Consider the following 23,358-nt stretch of genomic DNA (forward strand, 5'->3'; position numbering starts at 1 on the left):
ATGCAGTTCTCATAATCATATCATATATCATAACAAACATGTATGAGTATCTTAGGGAAAACTTACTTGAGCTCGACCGATTACACGCAACACACTTCTTGTTCTTTTTCCAAAACCATCAGTTTTAATTTTTAGAAAAACTATTTCCTTGTAAAAATCTTTCAAACCCTCGATTTGAGTCTAGACACCCCCGAAGGTGTGTCCGAATCCCTCAAACCAAGGCTCTGATACCAACTTGTAACATCCCAAATTTCAAGACCAAAAATTTCATTTTTAGTTTAAAGATTCATAAAACAGATTACTAAAAACATCATCAATGTTATCTCATATCATGAAAACCATAAATCGATCATCTCAAAAACATATCATAGAAAAAATAATGTCAGAATACAAATCCCAAGAATCTCATGTGCGGAATATCATGTGTGTGATGCGATGCTATTGTGCTGGCTCCTTTCCCTTCGAAGAAGAAGTACCTGAAACAAAAACTATAAACTGTAAGCACAAAGTTTAGTGAGAATCCCCATCATACCACATACCATACAAAAAATATATTGTCTAACATATTCGGGTACTAGTTACCCCTTCGGTCTCTTTCAACCGTTAACTTGCCTAGCGTATCAGGGTGCTGGTCTACCCATTCGGTCCTTTCAACCGGTAACTTGCCTAGCATATTAGGGTGCTAGCCTACCCCTTTGGTCCTTTCGACCGGTACCTCGCCTAGCATATCAGAGTGCTGGCCTACCCCTTCGGTCCTGTCGACCGGTAACAGGGACTATTTCACCCCTTACTTCTACCATATAACATATTGCTACATAAACACATAACTATCATATACTGCCTAGCATATCAGGGTGTTGGCATACCCCTTCGGTGCTTTCGACCGATACTAGGGCCTATCCTACCCATCCTACCACTATCACATAATATCGAAGCATACTAGCGCATAAAGCATAACAGATAGTGGCACACTAGATAATTATCACAAAGACAATCATCTCTACTATACTCTTACTAGTGGGCCGACATTGGTGCCTTCAACCTAATTCTACTAGAAGGTAACTCACCTCAAATGTCGTGTAGTAGCCGAACTGTCCTCGGCTCTGGATCAACTCCTCTCAAACTCCTACACATAAAAACTCCTTTAATTACCCTTTCATACTCATAACCCCTTTTAGGGTCAACTCTGGTCAATGGTCAAAGTCAAAGTCAACATCCTGGTCAAATTCAACATACTGGTTGACTCAACTCGTCGAGTTCCATTATCCATAAACCCTGAAAATCTCGATCCAACTCGTCGAGTTCCTCTTCATACAAAACCGGGACATTTCGCTCACAACTCGCCGAGTTCCTCCTTGAACTCGTCGAGTTCTTTAGTCTTCAACTCTCAAAACCATGTCCAACTCGTTGAGTCGTCTCCTAGACTCAACGAGTTTTCCCAGTAACAGAAAATGTTGGGAGACCACGACCCAACTCGCCGAGTTGGATGAACAACTCGTCGAGTCCCCCTTGGTCTAAATCCATTCAGTCACTTCCAGTCGAGTTCAATGCTTCTAAAGCATAGATCTGGTCCTTTAGGACCAAGTTACCACGTAAAGTTGCTAACTTTACATCCATGCATGGTGTCATGAAGCTAGAAACACCAAAACCAAGCTATATAAGAGATCTAGGGCATAGGGAAGGGCTAAGGCTTAATAAAGTTGGCAACTTAAGCCTCATAAGCTCATGGGTGCCTAGATCTGAATTCACAACTTCATGATAGACTCAAATCCCGAAAATGACTCCAGTATGGCCTAAAAGCAACAAAATACAACCCTAAATGAAGATCTAAGCAATGGAAAGCCAAGGTATCAACTTTATACCTCAAATGAGTCAGAAATGCAGCTCAACTTCCAGATCTACTGGCTCCTTCTTGAATCCTCAAGCTTCTTCTTCCTTCTTAAACTTCAAAATCATTAAGAACACACAACAATGGCTCAAAACACTCAAAGGTTGATTAGGGTTTCGTGGCTAGGGTTTGGAGTGATGGAGTTTGCAAATGAGGCCAACCTTTGGACGTTAAGGTGTTTAAATAGGATGTAAACCCTAAAAATTAGGGTTTCACTCTGGCAGCCCTACTCGTCGAGTTGAGGCTCTTAACTCGTCGAGTAGACTTCAAGTCCCGCGTCCAAGAATTCCGTTCCTACTTAACGAGTTTGGGGCCTCAAACTCATCGAGTCCCTTTGCAAAAATGAGTAATTCTTATTTAAAATACATACCATAAACAAACATTACATAAGCTGAGGGCGGAGAGAGCACTACATACTAATTATGCGGGCTTGGGAGCAAATCAGACATAAGCTGAGGGCCAGGAGGGCAATCCAAACTTATCTTGTGGGCTCAGGGGGTAATCCAGTCCGATGACTATGGACCCTAGGGTAATCCAGCCCGACGGTTGTGGGCCCAATATGCATGTTATTATATGTTTATGTGTGGGGGTACTTTGGTGGAACTCACTAAGCTTTGGCATATAGTTTGATTTTATGGTTTCATGTACATCAGAGGACATGGGCAAGGCGAATGCATGCTTGTACACATAATCCTGGATTTTTATATGACTTATGATTTTGGAATACTCTGATTCATGATTATGATTTTAAGAAACTATGTTTTTATGTAAGTTATGGATTTTGGAATGGTTTTATAAATGAAAAATTTTGTCATGGTTTTGGGATGTTACATATTCAAAAAAATACATTTTACTCTGATTGATTTTAGAACAAATAGTTGTATGGATTTGATGGTTTAAAATGAAAATTCAAGTTGATATTTTTAGGATGTAACACCTAAATTTTTATCATAAAACTTTACAGAATAATCAAAAAGTGAAGAAATCATACACTTAATCGAGCAATACGAACCTGCAGTTGCAGTAGGAGTGAGCAACCAATCATAGTGAGATGAATATGCATGAACGAGAGATGCACAATTGGCATTGTACCAAAATTTATGAATGAAAGATTATAGTAATATAACATAACAATGTTAATAGTAAAAAATTGTATGCATGGTTCTTTTTTCATCTCTCTTTTCAATTAAATAATAAATAAATCATGAAGAAGAAAATGACTATTTTAAACGAGTTAAAGATGCACACTTCATAAATGGATTTTTAAACTTGTGTGCTAACTTAACAGTCTTACACAGGTAACAAATATGAAAGTTTGACCATTACAACCAAAAAAAATTTAAAAACACCACATAACAGTTAAAATTCTAAGTGTGTTTGGGATAACTTTTTAAAATAGTTTTTTAGCTTTTTAAAAAACTAATAAGCTAAAAAAATGTTTTTGTATTTAAAAAGCGTTTTTTAAAACAACTTTTTGGATAGAAAAAAAATAAAATTTTCAAAAAACTGGAAAATCCTAAATTTTGTAGCTTTTTAAGCCATTTTACTCCTAAAAAACAGTAAAGCCATAAGCTAATAAACATTTTTAAAGGCAACATTATGAACCTGATTAACAATTTGAGGTTTAAGATGTTCAAAATCACTATGCATCTATCCTTCCCAACATATAAAGACTACTGGCAGTCCTTATGCCCATAACCATGTCCCGCCCACTCCGTAAACCTAGCCACGATGCAATATGTCAGAATTCCACTAAAAAGGCTCCTTCCAAAACTCAATCACTCAAAAACAGAAAAGAAATTACAGACCAGATAAAGAAAGTCGAAAATTGATTATCGACCTTTGGTAAATCGATATAGAAGTGTGGAATAAAAGATAGAGAAGAAGGATTAAAACTCACCTCCAAAACAATTGGTATTATTAGCCAGCTGATAATCCATTGTGGACAAAATCTTTGAAACCTGCAAACGAAACAAATAGAAAATAGGGCAAAATCTTTGAAACCTTCAAAATCATAGGTTCAGTGAGTGTAAGATAATCCGATAAAGCGACTCAGACTTGGAATTCGGCGATTGAAGTGGGCGGTGGTGAGTAAATACGTCTGTGATTGCGAGGGAAATTGCGATTGAAGTGGGGGTGAGCAAAGTGAGCAAATCTAATCGAAGGCAATGGCGGTGGAGGGATCAAAATTGGCCGGCTGAAAAGTTACGTCATCAACCGACCGATGAACAGTAACCGACTAGCTCTAGGTTACTGTTCATAAGCCTACTCAAGAAGATTAAGCTTTCCTTTATCGCTGTAGCCCACAAATGCTTCTTGAAAACGTCTCAAATTTTGTGCAAGCACACTGACCCTCAGAAATAAGCTTCTCAATACCTCTAGTCATTGAGGGTATATCTTCTTTATGAAAACATGTAAACTCAAAGTCTGGAAAATTATTGTCAGGGTGAAGTGGGCATCTTTCTAGGGTGAAATGTAACTCAGCTAAAGGACCAACCTCAAGTGATTCATGCACTCTACCAGAAGTATCATCCCTTCTGTTAAAAAATAAAGATCTAAACCCCAAACAACCATTTAAGTTGAAGTACACAACATTTTTTAAACAATCCATGGGAGCATGAAGTTGGGCCAAGTAATAACATTCTTTAAGATGTAACTTCTTGAGATTTGGGGTTAGCCCAAGGTCAAGGGTCCACGACTTTAAATGGTCAAGCCCAAGGGATACAATCTTATTACATTCATCAACCACTTGAATTTCCACCAAATAATCACATTTCACAAGATCCAACTCCTCGAGATTTGGAGTCTGCCCAAGATGAAAGATCCTCAACCATGAATTAGTGAATTTAATGGTCCTGAGATTTAGACATCTATGGGGCAAGTGAAGGTTTACCAAAACTTTGCATTCAGAAAGAGACAACTTACTGAGATTGGGAACCCGCCTGAGATCTAGGGTCCTCAACTTTAAATTGCTGATGTCGATGCATGTGAGTATCGGACATTCGTAAATGTGAAATTTTTCTAGACTGGTGCATTTATGAAGATCTAACCTCTCAAGATTTGGACTTGGCCCAAAGTCAAGGGTCCTCCACTTTAAACCTCTAAGATAGAGGGACCTGAGCTTTAAACATTCGTTGGCCATGTGCAGTTCTTCCAGATCATAACAACTTCTAAGAACTAAATACTCGAGATTCGGAGTCAGCCCAATATCAAGGGTCCTCAAATTTGAATGATCAACATTGAGGGATCTTAGATTTAGACATCTATCAGGCATGTAAAGTTCTACCATATCACCACTTACAAGCAACAAGTTCTCAAGATTTGGAGTCAGCCCAAGGTCAAGGGTCCGCAACTTTACATCAAAAAGTTCAAGAGATCTGAGTTTTAGACATTCCCTGGGCATGTAAAGTTCTACCAAACCACCATATCGTTGAAGCCTCAACGTCTCGAGATTTGGAGCCAACCCAAGGTCAAGGGACCTCAAATTTGGACCACTGAGGAAAAGGAATTTGAGCTTGTTAAAAACCTAACATCAGCAAAATAACAAAATGAATATTGTTATAAGAGCAAATCAATGGATATATAGCATTATAATGAATTATGCCAAAACAATTAATCAACCATAATTCTACCTTTCTTTCTCCCCCTTCCCAAAGTTGTACAATACCGCTGTTAGCCATATGAAGCGCGACAAGATTATTTGCTTCAAATGTTTCGGGTAAAGACCTAAAAGGGTAATTGTACCATTGCAAATATCGTAAAGAATTTGGAAAGTATAGACTGACCTTATTAAATTTCCAATTACAACACAGAAATCCTAAAGCATTTAAAAAGTTTGGCACGAGTTTATCATTCTCCAAATTCAAGTGAAGATCTACCACATCAAGAAACCACAGTTCCTTCATCTTTCTAAGACCATTCATAAAAACTTTCGCATTGAATCTCAATGGAAAGAAGTGAATGCCTTTTGTTGCTTCAGTACCCTGTAATTCAAAAGAAGCCACCATGAAACTTGTATCTTAACAAAATTAAAATGTGTTAGTGTTCGCCAACTTAAATATAAATGTGATCCGTAGTCCCTTACCAAGTCATTCACCAATATATTTTCAATTTCTTTGTAATTCCACAATCGGCTGTGCTGGTTAGGCATATCGGGGTGCGAACGACAAATAATATTTTTGGCCATTTCTTCTAAATGGTCATGCAGGCCCACACGTTCATCAAAATCATCATTAATAGTTATGAGAGATGTTTGCTCAAGAACCCTTAACCCAATTCTAGCATGAAATCCACGGCTTTCAAGTGCTATTATGGCCGTCTCTTTCTGCCAACCTTTCATTATGGTTGCAACATCTAGGAATATTTCTTTGTAATCGTCGTCTAGACCAATATAGCTTAATTCCAATTTTTTCTGGGTTTCCTCTAAAGGAATTGTTTTTAGTCTGGCCAAGGCATCTACCCATTCAAGCTTACTTTTACCACACAGAGACGAACCCAAAACTTTGATTGTCAAGGGAAGACCAGCAGCATAACATACTACTTCTCTAGATAACTCTTCATACCCATTACTTGGAATCTCTTTCCCAAATGCATACCTACTAAAGAGCCAAATTGCTTCCTTATCTGATAAAAGATTGACATTATGAATTAACTTTACTCCATGTGCTACAAGCACTTGCAAATCTCTTGTTGTAATAATAATCATACTTCCCGGCTTAAACCAATTAGGGTCACCAGCTAACGCCTCAAGTTGGTCTAGATGATCCACATCATCTAGAACAAGAAGAACCTTTCTACCGCGCATCATCCATGACATCATGTTTTTCCCCTCGCATTCACTGCCTACGTGGATGCCTTTATCATTTAAAACATTTGAAAGGACTTTATTTTGCAACAACTCCAAACCGGACAAAGAAGCATTCGAAACTTCCCTGACATTCTCAATAAAAGCTTTGCCTTCAAACTGAAAGGATATTTTACTAAAAATAGTTTTGGCCAAAGTTGTCTTCCCACCACCTCCTATCCCTATGATCCCGATCATGGAAACATCATCAGAAGCCATTCCTGAAGATGATATAATATCATTTATCCGGGTCTCCATGCCTACTAAGTTTTTACCAATGCAGACCTTAATGGACCGTAACTCTAATGAAAGCTTTTCAATGATTTGTCGGATGAATTTGGCTTCATGCCTGTATATTAGAGAGTATTCAATTAGTTTACTCAAATCCCACCTAAACGATCTAAAACATACAAACGCATATGAGGCGATAACCTCGTAATATAACCATGCATATTTCATGTTTAATCTTTCGACTCACTGACTAGTTAAGATTAGACAATCCAGCATATGAGGTCATGTCCAAGCCTTGGACATCCAAGGTAAACGTAGATTAGAAAGAATATTGTAGAGATATGATGAAGGAATTACCCATTAGCAGTGTTTTTCAACTCCCACCCTGCCAGATCAGCTGCTTCTTTGAGAGCCTCTCTCCATTTCCCAGCAGCCTCTTCCTTTTTGTGTCTGGCAAAGGCTTCTCCAACTTCCCCACTCTGTTTGCGGACTTCAGAGGGTTCCACATCATAGAAGACTGGGTAAGCAGTATGCTTGGTTGTCTTGTGACAATCCATTATTTTCACAAGCTCATCTAAGCACCAAGATGAAGAGGCGTAGTTCTTTGAGAAAACAATGATGAAGTATTTTGAGGCTTCAATGGATCCCATGAGCTCATCGCTGATCCGTTTCCCTTTCTTGATTCTCTTGTCGTCCTTGTAAGTGTAAATGTTGTTCTGCTGAAGAGCATGATAAAGATGATCAATGAAGTTCTTACGGGTGTCTTCCCCACTAAAACTCAAAAACACATCATACTTAAAGCTCTTAGGAACAGATGAAGTTGAAGAGGATGCCATCGAAGGTATACTTGAAGGATCCTATACAATAATATCTATGTTGGGAAAAATCTATATGAAACAATTGCAAATAAACTTGGATGAGATGAACCGAATGACCTCGATCAAGGGTGTAAGTTAAAAAAATATGGTTCTAGCAATGGCTAAATCAAAATGTCAACGTTATCAGTTTGTAAAGAAAGTCTATGGAAGTAGGTGGAGACAAAAGCCACTTGATTGGTAGAAGAGGATACGATTATTTGGTTAAAAGAAAAGATAACCAATGGAAATTATGCAACAACATATTATACATGAGAATATGCAACCTGTTGTTGAAACGGTAAGCATCCAATATTCTCATTTTTAATTCACTCGTAGCTCACACCTGCCAGGCTTTTTATAATAATTAATAATAAATTGAGTACAGGATATGGTAAAAAGAACCGAAGCAGATCATAGTTTCGCCCACCTTTTAACTTTCCACCTTTTAACTTTCCGCGATGAAGACGAAATCGAACGACCAGTGAAGCTTTGTGATGATCGATTGAAAACCAGACGGATGAAAACTATCATCACCGTGATTGGATGGTCGGAGACGAGAAACTCGACACTGAAGAAGCTAAAGCAGACCTGCGTATCAGAGTTCTTACCTTTGAAGTGAGTGCTTTAATCTTTTGTATTAATTATAGGTTAATACAAAAAATAAATAAATAAATATAGGGGCAACAACTTTTAATTTATAAAAAAAATAAGAAAAATAATAAATTATTGAAACTGAAATATTTTTTTATCTTTTAAATTTAAACAAATAATTTAAATAAATAAATAATAATAATAATAATAATAATAATAATAATAATAATAATAATAAGCTTTAATTTGAAATCTTTAAAATTAAAATAAATTTATATTCATTTATTATTATACTTATTGTAATTGTTATATAAAAATATTATTTATTAAAATAAAAAAACTCATGACATGTGGAAAAAATTTATTCAATATGACCACAAAATAACATTTAACAAATTAAATGAGAGTGCGACATATAACAAAAAAATCTTCATTTATTAGAGTAAAAAGATTTCTTTATTTAATATCAATAATCGATTTTTTTTTAAACGACAACTAACTGTATTCCTATATATAATATATGTCTCTTCAAGAAACTTGAACAATAATTACTCGTTTAAAAAAATCATTTTTTACCCCTAGGTATCAATAATTAATTTAAAATTAATTTTTCGCTATATAAAAGATAGACCGTTCCTATTGTTTGGTCGAATGTTACACTTTTGGTGTCTCATGGTCCTTGCTCCCTTGGCCGATATAAAAAAAAAAAATACTAAATTATCATTTTTATTTTTTTTATTTTCTTTTACCAATTTATACTTTTTATGAATATATATAAAATAATCTCTCTCTCTCTCTCTCTCTCTCTCTCTCTCTCTCTCTCTCTCTCTCTCTCTCTCTCTCTCTCTCTCTCTCTCTCTCTCTCTCTCTCTCTCTCTCTCTCTCTCTCTCTCTCTCTCTCTCTGAATTTTCAACATAGTCGTGGGCTTTTGGCGGTTGAATTGTATGAGGATGTGCCTCAAGGAAAAGGGAAGAATGGGTGGTCTTTAGATTGCTTGGTAAGGGTTCAAGGATATGAGAGCCTACATGGTTCAAGTGGAGGATACTACTTGTTTGGAGGAAGTTGTCTCAAAAGGTGAGTGTCTATGGGTTAAAACGATGTTAGAAATGTAGACTGTTCGAGGGCTTGATTTGTGGCCTACGTGTTTACTCAAACACTTAGGGTCGATGAATACGAAGTAAAATTTTCACTCGTAATGTAACATTAGAAGTTTTTCAGGGCTCAACCATAGGTGTTTTTTGGTTTAGTAGATGGTGGATTGCATCGATTGACATTGCGGATCTGGGTACTGTTTTGAGCATTAGCCGAAGCACGAGTGCATAAGGTTGTATAGGCCTGATAGGCTTGCTAAGGTTGGTAAGAGGTTTGATAGAGATCAAGGTGAAGTTGGGCTAACATCAAGGTGTTTAGTATGGTGACTCAAAAGGTTTTGGTTGGATGTGGGTCAGTTATCCATAGCATCCGTTTTTTAGTTCAAGTATAAAGGTTGGACTTAGTTTGTACTTTGTAAGCCAATGTAGAGATTGTCGGTCAAGTCACAAGTTGCTTAAAAGTTAAAACCAAAGTCTAGCGTTAAAAATGACAATATCCTATGGTCTAGGGACTATTGGGTAAATAGTCAAAATGTATTTTTACTTTAGCATGTTAAAAGAAATCATCAAGAGAGAGAGAGAGAGAGAGAGAGTATTTTAAGTTTCAGTTTTCTTCTGTGTCTTTGTATAATGGTTATTCTTAATATAATGGTTTTTATTAGTTTGAAATGAAGTAACGGCCTTGTTTCATGTGTTAAAAATTACTTTTATTATGGACTACCTTAAAACACATGCATCTTCATATAGATACACCTTAGAATCTTTTTTACTTATTTGACTTGTAAACTAGTTTTTTTCATTTTACTTATTAACCAGTTAGACACTAAACGTAGTTGATCCAATTTTTGGTAAGTACATTTAAAATTATATATAAACATGCCATCCTTTTTTTTATTGTAAAAGATTTTAAACGACTGATAGTTGTATACAATTATACGCAAGATATAAATTTCAAAACTTATTTACTTTTTTGTTATTTTAAGAAAATACAAGATCCTTTTCATTGTGAGAATGGGAAATGATATCTTAAATCATTTTGGTAGAAGATGCAAACGGGGGAAAGTGTGTATTAAACTACAGGAACAGAAGCTAATGAATGGAAAACACTAATTAAGATATTTTTAGTAGATTTTGAACGATAAGCATACTACTTGCTTGTCACACCCCCGAACCAGACGGCAGAAACGTCCAGGGGCTGTTGTGACTCAATTGAATACCATCACAATGAATATACATGAAACATAACATCATACATCACCGAGCATTGAAGTAATACAACTGGTAGCGTTTACATCCGTTACATTGTTTCAAAATATTACATTCCCCAAAATACATTGTTCATTGTTACTTAAACAACCGCAAAACAATCATAGAGTACAGTCCTTTCTTCACTTATCTGTTACCTGAGAATACAAGTATTTTGGAAAACGTCAACATATGAAATGTTGGTGAGTTCATAAGTAATGTTTAAAATCCAATGTTGGTATTACTTTGAAAACCACCAGAAAATCCGATATTTTCTGAAAATAGTATAGCGTAAAAATATGTGAAGATCCGTGAGTATGCTTGTTTGTTTTCTATATGTGTAAGCGTACGAGTTGTGAAATTCGACATGTAGTTCGTAAGTGTACTAGTTGAAAACCCTAGGAAAACCCGACGTTTTCCTATCACTTTGCTTTACTTAGTTTATGTGTTGTTATTTCGTTACGTTAGAGGTGTTCGTTGAGCTCCGGAGGCATTGAGTATACAGAGGGTGGTGAATTGTTGTAACGTACGTTAATGAAAACGTCCAGTTGTCAACCGTACTAGCGATCCCTTAGGCGTCACTCGCACTTATTCACACAACTCAATCCTCCCGGACTTGTGTAGTCCCACGACCGAGGAGAAAAGGTGAAGGTGCGAAACCCTCGGTATTTCCCTATGTCGTTCAAGACCATTGCAATTGCGAAGGGCCCGAAGCCCATCCCGCAATCGTGAGTTCTCGACTTTACTAGCCGCACCGAAGGACCCTTGGGGACCAGCAGCACGTTTGCCATTGAAAGTCCTTTTACACGCGGTTTAGTCGTATTAGACCCAACTACATGTAAGCAAGTATCCTTTGGGCCTAAAGATCATGTCATTGGGCTAGCTAGGCTCAACAAGCATGATTTGCAACTTTTGGGCCTAAGGAGTGTACGTCGACGTATTGAGTAATTTCCACGAGAGTATAGAGCTCCGAGAGTTCCATATGTGTATTGAGCGTTGTAGTGTTAGTAGTTTTGGATTTGTTATTGATTCGAGACCGAGTCAATTCGTTTGATAACGATTGTTGGTGACATTGTATATTGTAATTCATCAAGAGTCGTAGTGTCAGTTTTTGTTCACAACGAGTGTATTGAATTATCATTGAAAATTTTCTGTTTACAACCCCTCTTTATTTTGTAAATTTACTTTTTCACCCCTTTAGGTAAATTAATTTCCGGTTTAGTCCTTAAACTATTTTTCTTGACATTTTAACACCAAAAATTATTGAAATTAATATTTTTCAGCATATTTTTCGTTGAAAATAGTTTAAGTCCCTGAAATTGCAATTTTCTCGGTTATAACCCCTCTTTTTCGCAGTTTTTACAATTTTGGCCCCAATTGGAAATTTTTTGCAACTTTGGTCCTTTTTAAATTTGAAAAGCATTTTAAACCTTTGAAAAGTACTTGTACCATTAGTAGTCCACTGTTTTACAGAAAACACAGTTTTGGCCCTCCAAAACAGAAAATTTTGCATAATGGGCCCTATTGGGCCGAAATTGTCATTTTTAGCCCATTAAGCTTGAAATTTATGTTTTTAATCCTTCAAAAGAGTATATTTTCAGAAAATACATTATAGAAACTGTTTTGACTCATCTCACCCATCAGATTTCGAAATATTTCATTTTAGGCCCTTCAACTTTGTATTTTTAACATTTATGTCAAAAAAAATGAGTTTTTAGCCCAAAGTAAGTGTTGTTAAGCCACTTAGCTATTTTTCTTGGTATACTTTGTATGTAGTAGTATATTTTATGCTAGTATCATTTAACATAAAATATATCTCGGTTTTTAGTGATTCATGACTAGATCTAACATCATAATCATACAAAACACACATATAAGCATAGAAATCATACAAAGCATACACATAATGATAGATCTACACCTTTGCTTGTATTCTCCCCCACAAAACTTATAAAAACCGAAAACAAGGGGGTATGAAGCTCACCTTTGGATGTTGATTCGGTTTTTGAAGAAGGATGGAAGAAAGCTTGGTGATTTTTTGACCCTAGCCCCCTTGATGAAGTTTTCGAGTTTATGGAGTTTTCTACGATGCAAGATCATGATTTTTGCATGGATTAGGAAGAGGTTTTGATAAAACAAAGAATCTAAGTCATAGATCCAAGCATAACCTTACCTTAGATGAAGAGTTTGTGGAAATATCCTCTTGAAAGCCTCCTAATTTTCGAGATTTTTGTGTGGAGAGGAAGGAGGATTTCTTGAGTAATCTAGAGAGAGTTTGTGAGGTGTGTGTATGTGTGTGTTACTCACGGCCGAACAAGAAGAGGGAAGGAGAGAGATAGAGTTGCATGGAGAAATGAGATGGCATGGAGGTTTGGAGGGTAATGCATGGATAACCACCATATAATAAAGAGGTGGCATGCATTAGTCAACCCTTCCTCTTCACTTCTTGGATTTGGGCCTTGGGCTGAGAATTTGGATGGAAAAGGAAAGATTTGGGCTTTAAAGCCCTCAAGCCCATATAGAAGTTAAGTTGGATGAGTTTTGATCTAAAAGAAATATAATATGATCTTCACACTTGGTTGGGCTAGTTTAAGTTAATCATGGTTCAAAACTTTTAATTTATTTCATTCTAGGCCCAATATGGCCCAAAATGTTGAAATAAATTAATGTGGGTCCAATTAGAGCCCATGATAGTCAAATTGGAAGCTTATTGGTCCATTTGGGTCCAATAAGGAAGTCCTAGTCCAAAATGGACTTAAACGAGGACTTCTAGGTTTCCAATTGGTTGTTGACTATTTGTAGCACTTGCATGATGTATTTGATTGAAGTTTTTGATGTCATTAAATAAGTATCACACATGCTTTTAAGCTTTTGATTCAACCTTTACTTGAATGTAACGATTACAAGACACAAAATTTCTAGTTGTGACATTGCTGACTCACATCCAGAAAAAAATGACAACAGCCATACTTGAGAACGTGAGAGTGGTTATCAAACACACAAACTGGAATTTTGATAAGTTAGGAGAACACAAGAAGTTCCTTTTCAAGTTCATCTTGGATCACCTGCAATGCATGCAAATAGTTCTCTAAATTTATAAAACACTCAGATTACATGAAATGATCGATATAAACCAAATAGTTTTCTATATATATCTACTTTTATTGGTGGCTACAGAATACTTCCTTTTGAATTTAAGCTTTTTTTTATGTTGTACAAATGCTTCTTCAAAATGTCTCAAGTTTTGTGCAAGCACACACATCTTCAGAAATAAGCTTCTCAATACTACTAGTCAATGAAGGTAAATCTTCTATATGAAAAGATTTAAACTCATACTCTGGCAAATGAGTTTCAGGGTGAAATGGGCAACTTTCAAAGGTAAAACGTATCACAGCTAAAAAATCAACCTCGAGTGATTCATCCTCACTACATGAAGTATCATCCTCCATGTGAAATGAAAAAGATCTAAACCTCAAACAACCACTTAAGTCTAAGTACACAAGATTTTTTAGACATCCCATGGGAGCATGAAGTTCTACCAAGTTATGACAATCTTTAAGAACTAACTTCTTGATATTTGGAGTCAGCCCAAGGTCACGGGTCCTCAACTTTGACTGACAAATGTTGAGGGACACAAGATTTTTACATTGATCGATCAAGCAAAGTTCTTCCAAATCATAACAATTTTCAAAATCTAACTCCTCAAGATTTGGAGTGAGCCCAACGTGAAGAATCCTGAGCTTTGAATTATTGAAATTTAGGGTCCTGAGATTTAGACATCTATGGGGCAAGTGAAGGTTTACCAAAGCTTTGCATTCAGAAATACACAACTCACTAAGATTGGGAACCAGACTGAGGTCAAGGGTTCTCAGCTTTGAACACTGAATATTGATGAATGTCAGTATTGGACATTCGGTGATGTAAATTTCTTCCAAATTGTTGCATTTTAGAAGATACAACCTCTCTAGATTTGGACTCGGCTCAAGGTCAAGGGTCCTCAGCTTTAAACCAGTAAGGTGGAGGGATCTAAGCTTTAAATATTCATAGGCCATGTGAAGTTCTTCCAAATCATTACAGTGGAAAACACTTAAATACTCGAGATTCGGAATCCGCCCAAGGTCAAGGGTCCTGAGGTTTGAATTAATGATTGATAGGAATGTGAGATTTCGACATCTATCGGGCATTTGAAGTTCTACCAAATCACAATCTTCAAGTATCAAATTCTCGAGATTTGGAGTCAACCCAAAGTCAAGCGTCCTCAACTTTACACGATTAAGTTCAAGGGATCTGAGTTTTAAACATCTACCGGGCATGTAAAGTTCTACCAAATCACCAGGCTCCATCATCAATGTCTCAAGATTTGGAGTCAACTCGAGGTCAAGAGACCTCAACTTTGGAGCACTGAGGTCAAGGAATCTGAGCTTGTTAAGAACCTAACATATGCAAAATAACAAATTGAATATCGGTATATTAACAAAGTAATGGATGTATAGCATTATAATGAATCATAGTTCATGCAAAACAATACCTTTTTTTCTCCCCTTTCCCACAGTTGTACGATATCACTGTACGTCATCTCAAGTGCAACAAGGTTATTTGCTTGAAATGATTTGGGTAAAGATCCAAAGGGGTACTTGTGCCAACGTAGGTATCTTAAAACATTCGGAAAGTATAGGCTAACTTTATTAAATTTCCAATTACACTATAGAACTTTGGAAGCATTTAATTTATTACTTTTCAGATTCAAGTAATTTTCTTCATCAGCCACATTAAGAACCCGAAGTTCCTTCATCTTTCTAAGACCTTTCATAATGATTTGTGGATCCAGTCCCCTATAGTAGAATTTCATACATCTTGTTGCTTCTGTGCCCTGTAATAGAAAAGCAATCACCATGAAACTTGTTTGTAACAAATGAAAATGTGTTAGTTTCTCCAACTTACAAATAAATCTGAGCCTTACCATGTAATTAGCCAATATATCTTCAATTTCCTTTCTATTCCACAATCGGCTATGTTTGTTAGGCATATCGGGGTGTGAACGACGAACAATATTCCTGCCCATTTCTTATAAATGGTCATGCATGCCCACATGCTCACCATCAATAGTTATGAGAGACTTTTGCTCAAGAACTCTTAAACCAATTCTAGCATAAAATCCACAGCTTTCAAGTGCTTGGATTCCTGATTTTTCCACTGACCTTTTAATATGGTTGCAATATCTAGGAATATTTCCTTGTGATCGTCATCCAAACCGAAATAGCTTAATTCCAACTTCTTCTGAGTTTCCTCTAACGGGATTGTTTTTAGCCTGGCTAGGGTATCTACCCATTCAGGCTTACTTTTACCACAGAGAAATGAACCCAAAACTTTGATTGTCAATGGAAGACCAGCAGCATAACATACAACTTGTCCTGATAGCTCCTCATACCCTTGAATTGGAATCTCTTTCCCAAATGCATATCTACCAAATAGGCAGATTGCTTCCTTATCCGATAACAGATTGAGATTGTGAATCTTTACTTCATGTGCTAAAAGCACTTGTTGTTCTCTTGTTGTAATGATAATTATGCTTGCTGGCTTAAACCAACTATGTTTACCGGCTAACGCCTCAAGCTGATCTACATGATCCACATCATCTAGAACAAGAATAACCTTTCTACCACACATCATCCATGACATCATATTTTTCCCCTCATTTTCACTGCCTACTTTAATGTATTGATCATTTAAAACATCTGAAAGGACCCGCTTCTGCAACAACTTCAAATCGGACAAAGAATCATTTGAAACTTCTCTGACATTCTCAATGAAGCTTTTTCCTTCGAACTGAAAAGATATCTTATTAAAAACAGCTCTGGCCAATGTTGTCTTCCCACCACCTCCTATCCGCTGTTGGGTTTAGATAATCTTGATGGTTCAAGTCGGGTTGTGTTGTTGGGTCAAGTGTGGGGTTTTAGTTTGAATAAGGGATATTTGACTAAGTATTTAGGAAATGGACGTGCTATACTTGGTCATTGAATGTGTCCTATTATCTAGGAGTAGTAGCTAGGTTCTAGATTGTTTTGTTTTACTTCCGATTGGTATGTGCAGGCTATTTAAAGCCTTTTATTTTCTGATTATAGTGTAGTTTTTTTTTGAGTCACAATTGCTTTTTTTATCTATATATTTCTCATATATATTAATCAAACACAGGGTATTTTCTTTAGTTTGTGAGTGAGAAGAGTGGGACCTGATCCAACATCCCCCAGATGCCGATCATGCAAAAATCATTAGAAGCATATTCTAAAGATGATAAAAAATTGTCAATCCGAGTCTCCATGCCTACTAAAGAGCATGATAAAGATGATCAATGAAGTTCTTACGAGTATCTTCACCTCTAAAACTCAAAAACACATCATATTTAAAGCTCTTTTGAACGGATGAAGTTGAAGAAGACGCCATTGCTATTGGTGTGACTGAAGGATCCTGTATAATCAAATATCTGTAAAGGAAAGTATATGAGATGAATTGAATATAGGAAGACAATGGTTTTATGACCAAACAATGGTTATATGACTAGTATTACACAAATACAACCAATAAGCATGACCCTAAAACCTCACCACACCAAACAACTAAAAAAAATTGATCAGTCTTGAAAATCAAATAAATACATGCCCTTCTGTCGCAGCCCTTTCACATATGCGTATCCAGTCTCACGTAATTAAAGAGATCATTTTCTTTATTGCAAAAACAACAGACTATAAAAACTTAATTAACCATAGAAAAGTTAATCCTTTAAAAATTAAAACAGACTTTCGACATAGTACATAAACATAGTATTAGAAATAACAAAGTAAGAGATTGAGAGATCGACGGACTATATATATAAAAGTAGGTTAGATTTTTTTATTTTATTTTATTTTATTATTTTTTACGAGAGAATGATTGATAATTTGGGGAAGAATTGGGGTTGTTTACCTCTTTGCTGTTAGACTAACGATTTGGGGCTGGTGTCGCAGAGAGAAATCGATGAAGTGAAGTAGACTTCTATTTTGACCGATTGTCGTAATTATATTTTGACTTATTTTGATTGTAAAATATTCGTCAATATTTTGGGCAAAATTTTAATAAAGTTTTAAATTTTATTTTTTGAATAAAAAAATCCTGACTTTTTCATTTTTTGAATAGAAAAGCCTAAAAAACCGACTAATTTATTCACTTTAACCCTTTTTAACCTGTTCAGCAGGTCATGAGACCAATTGTTAATTTTTCGAAAATAACGAGACTTTTTTGCAGACTTCGTCAAAAATTTTATATGATGCATAAACATATTTTTTTTTAAATATCTATATCAATTTTTACGTATTTGTGTATTTTTTATGTTTTTATATGTATACATTTACGTATTTTTATGTTTTTTAAATATATAAACGTATTTTTTACTTATTTATATGTATTTTAGACCATTTTACATTTTTTTTATGTATTTTTATGTGTAATTTTTTATATATTATGTATTTTTACGTATTTATATATTTTTAAGCTTTTTATATAGATTCTATGTATTTTAAATGTATCAACGTATTTTTTATGTATTTACATCTATTTTTAAGTATTTTACATATTTTTTATGTATTACGTATTTATGTATTCCTTTAAGTGTTTTATATAGATATTTTGGTATATTTATATAATTTAAATGTATAGACGTATTGTTTTAAGTATTTATATGTATTTTTTTTTTAACTATTTTACATATTTTTTGTGTTTTTTTATGTATTATGTATTTATATGTATTTTTGCGTATTTATGTATTTTTTTTAGTTTTCTTATATAGATTTTTATGTATATTAAATGTTTAAATGTATTATTTATACGTGTTTATATATTTTTATGTAAAAATAATACACTTTAACATTTAATGTACATAAAAATACATAAACATCTATATAAGAAAACTAAAAAAATACATAAATACGCAAATATATATATATATATATATATATATATATATATATATATATATATAAATACATAATACATAAAAAACACATAAAAATACACAAAAAAAAAACATGTAAAGTACTTAAAAAAATACATATAAATACGTAAAACAATACATTTATACATTTAAAATACATAAATATACAAAAACATCTATATAAAAAACTTTAAAAAAAATATATAAATACATAATACATAAAAGATATGTAAAATACTTAAAAATAGATATAGATACGTAAAAAATACGTTTATACACTTAAAATACATAAACATCTATATAAAAAGATTTAAAAATACATAAATACATAAAAATATATAAAAATACATAATATATAGAAAATAACACATAAAAATACATAAAAAAAAATATGTAAAATGGTTAAAAATAAATATAAATAAGTAAAAAAATACGTTTATACATTTAAAATACATAGAAATACGTAAATATATACTTATAAAAATATAAAAAATACAAAAATACGTAAAAATAGATATAGATATGTAAAAAATATGTTTATACATTATATAAAATTTTTGACGAAATCTACAAAAAAATCCCTTTATTTTCGAAAAATTAACAATTTGGTCTCATGATCTGCTGAACATGTCAAAAATGACTAAAGTGAATAAATTAACCGGTTTCTTGGCCTTTTCTATTCAAAAGGTGAAAAAGTCAAGATTTTTTTATTCAAAAAATAAAATTTAGGACTTTATTAAAAATTTACCCAAAATATCAGGATTTTTCTGAAGATATCCCTAAAAGTAACCATTTCAAACCAAATGTTTAATTGGTTTTGGTTAATTCGGTTTGGTTTGATATTAAGTTTAATTTTTTTTTCTTTCAATTTTGACACGTTGTTTTTTTTTTTTTTTTTTTTTTTTTTTTTTTTTTTTCTAAATCAAATATTATTTTTCTAATTTTGTTAAATTTTGATATTTTTCATTTGAAACCGTATAAATATATATTTTTTTTTACATTTTAAATCATATAAAAATATTTTTTTCGTTTCAAACCCATATTTTTGTATAAATATGGTTTTTCAATTTTTTTTACATTAAAACCATAATTTTATAGTTATATAAAAATGGTATTTTATATTAAATATTTAATTTTAAAATGAGTTTGAACTTTGAAGGCTTGGAGGCGTGTAATCAATCAAGATCCAGATGTCAAGTTTGCAACCCGTGAAATTTTTACATCTTATTTGAAGCTTATGTTTAGTTTGGTTCTAATAATATATATAACTAATGCATATTTACATATTATGTTTTGAAAAAAAAAATGAAAGATCATATTTATACAAAAATGTGGTTTCTAAACGAAAAACTGTTTTTATATGTTTAAAATGTAATAAAAAAATATATTTATACGGCTTCAAATGGAAAATGGTTAAAACTGAACAAAATTGAAAAAAATAATATTTGATTTAGAACAAAAAAAACAAAGTGTTAAAACTGAAAGAAAAAATTAAACTTAGTGTCAAAATCAAAAAAAAAAAAATTAAACTTAGTGTTTTTTATGGAAAAAAAATAATTCAATTTTGACACATCGGCATAGGGGTTAGCATTTAGACCCGTGGAACAGACCGTTTTTTTTGGACCCCTAGGCCGGTTCTCAGTTCTAGGATATAGAGCTGGTCCAATTTTTTTACCGGTCCGGAGCGGCCGGTTCCGAGTAAAAACTGGTTATGGACCGACTTATTTTATTTTTAAATTGTATTTTGTGAAATTTTTTAAAAAAACATATCTAATTCGTTTTAAGTCAAATTGACATGTGATTTTTTTCAACATATAACTTAGAGTTTGTAGATGATTTTTGATTATAATTTTGTATTTTTGGTGTTATATTCGATGAGTTATAATCATTTAAAGATGAGATATCAAAGTTGAAATATTTTAGCTTTTCAACAAGAAATTTAAACTTTTGTATTCCGTGAAATTTTTTAAACAAGCATATCTCATTTGTTTTAAGTTAGATTGACATGCGATTTTTTTACAACGTGTAATTTAGAGTTCATTGATTATTTTAGACTATAATTTTGTTGTTTTTTTATGTTATATTCAATGAGTTACAATCATTCAAAGATGAGATATCAAAACTGAAATATTTAAGCTTTTCAGCAAGAAAATTTAAAATTTTGTATTCTGTGAAATTCTTTACATAAGCATATCTCATTCGTTTTAAGTTGGATCGACACGTGGTTTTTTCTCACGTGTAATTTAGAGTTTGTAGATGATTTTAGACTATACTTTTATTGTTTTGGTGTTATATTAGATGAGTTACAGTCCTTCAAAGATGAGATATCAAAGCTGAAATATTTCAGGTTTTCAGTAAAAAATTTAAACTTTTGTATTCTGTTTAACTCGTTAAACAAGCATATCTCATTTGTTTTAAGTCGGATTGACATGCGGTTTCTTCCATCATGTAATTTAGAGTTTTTAGATGATTTTAAACTATATTTTTGTTGTTTTTGGTGTTATATTCAATGAATTACAATCAATCAAAGTTAGGATATCAAAGCTGAAATATTTCAAATTTTCAACAATTATTTTAGACTGTAATTCTGAATTTTTATGTATCTTTTGACAGATAAATCATATGATAGGGATCTTGATAGAGTACCAAAAAATTCTGACTTCAAAATTGTAATGGATATAGTGAACTTCTTTGAAAATTTCAAGATAAAAACAGAGCTTGTTTCAGCTACATCAAAACCTTTAGTAAATCTTTTTATCCGGGAAGTCTTTGATGTGGACATACATCTAAGAAAGTGGTTAACCAAACCAATGTTTATCAAAATGGTAAAGGACATGAAGACGAAATACGACAAGTATTGTAGTGCCTTCAACAAGATGAACAGTTTTATGTACTTTGCGGTTTTACTTAATCGTACCACCAAATCACTTTTTTTGTTACATGAATTTAAAAAAAATAATCGGGTATATGGAACCATCATTGACCTCCACAGGCATTCATTGGTAAACTTGATATATATGTTAGTTTGTAAACATGTTAGATTTAGATGACAATATATGTATGTTTGTGTTAAATTGTTACCGGTCCATCCAAGAACCGAAAAACCCGAACCTGGACCCGGACACAGACATGGACACAGACACGGACACGACTCATCCAATCTGTTCCATGGTCCACAATATTCTCCATAACCGGTCCGGTTTAAGAGTCGGTCCGATCCGGTCCGATCCAAATGCCCACCCCTACGTCAGCATGCCACGTCATTAAAACTGACACGTCATCATGCCATGCCAGCAGGTAACCGAGTTGACCGGTCAAGTTGTCAGAATTGTAACAATTTGAAAACATAGTGTCAAATTTGATACAAAAAAAAACATAGTGTCAAAGTAGAATTTTGGTGTGAACTTAGTGTCTTTTGTGTGCTATTTACCATAAAATAAATATTAAACTAAAAGAAAAAAGAACCTACTAAACTTTTACCAAATGAAATAAATAAATACATTAATACATCACATATTTTAACAATATTTTGTCTTGAAGTTTCAACGTAGTCATACAAGTTGTAGAAACGAATTAATATATCTTTACTGGTATATGAAGAAGAATGAAATGACCAAACATTAATTAACATTTGGCTAATTAGTTGTTTTTTTAATACAATACATAAGCAATATATAAACTTATAATGGTTAATAATTAAATAATGAGTTATCAAAATCTTTTTTAACAACAAATCCATCGATTTAAATATAAAATGTTAATTTATAGATATAAACTATAAATATATATAAATTAAATAGCTTATTCGGTTTTTTGGTTGAACAAAAACAATAATAATTCAACCAAAACCAAACCAAATAAAGTATTCTTATTCGGTTAACCAAACTGAATTAACCAAATAACCGGTTAACCCGAACCAAATAAACCAAACATCATTTGGTTCGATTTGGTTATCTGGTTTCGGATTTTTATGAAAGACTCACACTTTCATATGATTGAAGGAACCACTTTCAATAAAACTTAAAACTACATCATATTATTCCAAAACATGCTACATGCATATTTATAAATAATATTTTATATTGACAATTTGATTACAAAAGACTAGATACAAACGGACTATTTAGACTATTACAAAGTGTTATATATTACATAACTACCCAGGATATTTTAGTTATTATACATACATGAACACTAATTACAAAAGTAATAGTATTATCTATTCAAAATCTTCTGACAGTATATGTATATACTGGATCCTTATTACCTACAATGGTTAAGTACCGAGAGGGATAAGCGGTGACGCTTAGTGAGTTCAATAATAGATAAAATATAACGTTATGTCATATATATATATATATATATATATATATATATATATATATATATATATGACAGAAGCAAAGAGAAAAAGGAATACTAAAGGCATATGTGAATCATGTGACAACCTTTTCATATCAATCAATGATTTGATTCAAAGATATACAATCAATGAGACATAATAATTTTCATACTTGATATACATCAATAAAGCTTCAGCCTAAATGGCACAAAAGACATGCACTTTCTGATTAAATATTTTGGTAGATTTCAGGCTTTCAGCCCTATTTAACCTTCTGCCAATGCCATAGGGATAGAAGCCATTCTC

At 33.3% G+C, this 23,358-nt stretch overlaps 3 protein-coding genes across 6 annotated transcripts; all 3 read right to left on the reverse strand.

Annotated features, from left to right (window-relative positions):
* Nucleotides 1-230: 230 nt before the first annotated feature.
* On the reverse strand, nt 231-8,505 carry LOC111889681 (disease resistance protein RPV1). 4 transcript variants are annotated; one of them, XM_042898207.2, is made up of 6 exons: nt 7,320-8,203; nt 5,973-7,080; nt 5,521-5,871; nt 3,789-5,414; nt 3,494-3,610; nt 232-476 (listed from the first exon to the last, which is right to left on the reverse strand). In XM_042898207.2, the coding sequence occupies exons 1-4, from the start codon at nt 7,796-7,798 to the stop codon at nt 4,179-4,181; spliced, it is 3,174 nt and encodes a 1,057-aa protein (XP_042754141.1). In that variant the 5' UTR covers nt 7,799-8,203; the 3' UTR covers nt 232-476; nt 3,494-3,610; nt 3,789-4,178. The 4 variants fall into 4 exon arrangements, with proteins under 4 accessions (XP_042754142.1, XP_042754141.1, XP_042754143.1 ...); XM_042898209.2 differs by lacking the exon at nt 232-476 and adding an exon at nt 8,247-8,505 and having other exon boundaries at nt 3,462-3,610; nt 7,320-7,678; XM_042898208.2 differs by lacking the exon at nt 3,494-3,610 and having other exon boundaries at nt 231-476.
* A 5,469-nt stretch (nt 8,506-13,974) lies between these two features.
* On the reverse strand, nt 13,975-15,809 carry LOC111889682 (disease resistance protein RUN1). The gene is made up of 4 exons (XM_023885823.1): nt 15,708-15,809; nt 15,482-15,617; nt 15,276-15,427; nt 13,975-15,180 (listed from the first exon to the last, which is right to left on the reverse strand). Exons 1-4 carry the CDS (start codon nt 15,807-15,809, stop codon nt 13,975-13,977), a joined length of 1,596 nt encoding a protein of 531 aa, XP_023741591.1.
* Nucleotides 15,619-17,188, reverse strand: LOC111889683 (TMV resistance protein N). The gene is made up of 3 exons (XM_042898465.2): nt 17,110-17,188; nt 16,977-17,068; nt 15,619-16,636 (listed from the first exon to the last, which is right to left on the reverse strand). Exons 1-3 carry the CDS (start codon nt 17,186-17,188, stop codon nt 15,881-15,883), a joined length of 927 nt encoding a protein of 308 aa, XP_042754399.1. The 3' UTR covers nt 15,619-15,880.
* Nucleotides 17,189-23,358: the final 6,170 nt, after the last annotated feature.

The sequence above is a fragment of the Lactuca sativa genome, chromosome 9 (assembly GCF_002870075.4).
Source record: "Lactuca sativa cultivar Salinas chromosome 9, Lsat_Salinas_v11, whole genome shotgun sequence".
NCBI lineage: Eukaryota > Viridiplantae > Streptophyta > Magnoliopsida > Asterales > Asteraceae > Lactuca > Lactuca sativa.